Source organism: Canis lupus, chromosome 21 (assembly GCF_048164855.1).
Source record: "Canis lupus baileyi chromosome 21, mCanLup2.hap1, whole genome shotgun sequence".
Classification (NCBI taxonomy): Eukaryota; Metazoa; Chordata; class Mammalia; order Carnivora; family Canidae; genus Canis; species Canis lupus.
Genome location: NC_132858.1, coordinates 3899253 through 3901283, shown reverse-complemented (window position 1 = coordinate 3901283; position 2031 = coordinate 3899253). Strand labels below are relative to the sequence as shown.

The following is a 2031-nucleotide window of genomic DNA, read 5'->3' as shown; positions in this document are numbered from 1 at the left end:
TCAGGGCATCAGGGAAAGTGACGGAGAGCAGGGCAAGGGTGCTGTGAGGACCCAGGCTGTCCCTGCAGGTCAACACCTGCTGGTGCCTTCCTTGGCGGCAGGTTTGGGCAAAAATACACTCCAGAGACAGATCTGGGGCCTCTTCCTTTATTGTTTGGGATTTCTCTGCATGGAAATATGAGATCCCACCCCCATCCCACACCCAGGTGCTTCTGGCACCCCCATTACTGGTACACCAGTGCCTGAAGAGTCCCCTTTAAAATCACCAATATAAAAAAGGAGGGAGCGAGGGACCGAACACCTGGCTACCCCTCAGTCCAGGTGGCTCCTCGTTGGCAGGTGGGGCAGGGCTGGGGGGCAGCTGCGGAGGCGAGGGGCACTGGCTTCTGCACAAGGGGGCTGGGCGTGCCCAGCCCCAGGAGGCGGTCTCCGCTGGGAAGGGCCCTGCACATCTGGATTATAGACCATGCAGAGCTAGTGGTTATGGTTTGCAGTCTGCTGCAGCTGAGGCCAGGTGGGTAGGCTAGGTGGATGGCCTCGGGTGGGGCGAGAGGACACATCAGGACGCTGGGAGGCCTGGGGCTGTCAGCTCTCCCAGGAGCCCCATCCTGAGGCAGGAACAAGCAAAAGCTGCCTTCCTCGTTTGGCGACGGGAGGGGCGGGGAGTCCACCCGAGCCCCTGGCTGGCGAAGGTAGGGAAGGCCACACAGCTCTGCACAGAGCAGATGAACCACGGCAGCTGGGAGTTGAGGGGACAGGAGGCCAAGGCCACCTCCTGCTCCGAGGAAGGCACTTGCAGCTGGTGTGGCCTGGTGTGGCATGGCGGGAAGGCATGGCTTGGCAGATGAAGGAGAGGAACATGGCCAGGGCACCTGAGCCCCTGCCTCATGCAAACATGGTCAGCTGTAACCACTGCAGAGGAGGGCAGACAGACGAGTCAGCCAGGGACAGTAGAAACGTTAAGTCCAGCCTCCCAGCCCGGAAGCCACTGTCTCTTCACCCACTGAGGGCAGGTGTGAAGGGATGCCTCGGGATGGGGGGGAGCTTTCCTACCTCTAGCCCTGGGAGATCAGGGTGCTGGCTCCCACAGAGACCTCCAGCAGCCTGGCCCTGCCTTCCTGCTCCTTTCCCGGTACCCAGACAACCCCATCCCATCCCTCCAGGACTTGGAGGCCTGGCTTTTAGGGCTGGTTCTGAGGCCATAGGCTCCTGTCCTAGGCAGGTAGGAAAGCTCTACTACCCCCAAACACCCTGCCACAGCCAAGGAAAGTTCTCACCTTAAACAAATCAAAAGTCACCACTCCATCCAGATCTGTGTCCAGAGTTTTGAAAAACCCTGCGTTCAAAAGAGGTTTTGGCATCGAGAAATCAGTGGGACGTTCAGGCAGGACCAGGAACCCCTCTGTCCCCTGCCCCTCCCCCCACATCCCCACAGTATCCCAAGGCCTCACCTGTGACTGCCAGAAGCCCGAGCCCTCCCCTGCTGCCAGGTCCCCACGCCCCCAGCCTCCTGGCACCCAGCCTTCCAGGTGCAGAGACCTTCACCTCTCTAGCACATACCATGGCACCTGTTGTTCCCCCCAGCTTACAGAAGACAGAGCTAGAGACAGGAGCTGGATGGGGCACTCACGGAACATGGTCTCCAGGCGTACTAGGCAGCACACAAAGTTGTCAAAGTCCACGGCCAGGTCTGGCTCCGAGTAGCGGGTGATAATGAGCTCATACAGCTTCTTGTTGAGCTTGAAGCCTGGCCCAGGAGAGTGGGTAAGGGCCAGGGAGGCGTGGCCTGGCCTGAGGGGACAGCAGGGGGACTGGGGCTGGGCAGGGAGAGCCCTGAAGCTCGGAGGCATGAAGACCCCCTGAGTAGGGTCAGGAGCTGGGAGCAGTTGGGCAAGCAAGTGCCAGCTGCAGAGTGAATGAGGGCCTGACTGCTCCAGGCAATCAGCTGGCCAGGGAGGGCCCAAGGGGTCCAGTTTTATTTGTGTAGAAAGCCCTGACATGCACCTCTCTCATCGGAGGCTCTGGAGCCCA

General features: G+C 60.3%; 1 protein-coding gene across 2 annotated transcripts in view; it reads right to left on the bottom strand.

Moving 5' to 3' along the window:
- Window positions 1–133: 133 nt before the first annotated feature.
- CAPN1 (calpain 1) overlaps window positions 134–2031 on the bottom strand; it is a 28704-nt gene continuing 26806 nt past the window's right edge. For both annotated transcript variants that reach the window (XM_072789874.1, XM_072789873.1), the window contains exons 20-22: window positions 1631–1747; window positions 1278–1336; window positions 134–912 (exon numbers count right to left, since the gene is read on the bottom strand). In XM_072789874.1, the coding sequence (XP_072645975.1) occupies window positions 886–912; window positions 1278–1336; window positions 1631–1747 (203 nt within the window). In that variant the 3' untranslated portion in view covers window positions 134–885. The remainder of the gene's footprint in view (window positions 913–1277; window positions 1337–1630; window positions 1748–2031) is intronic.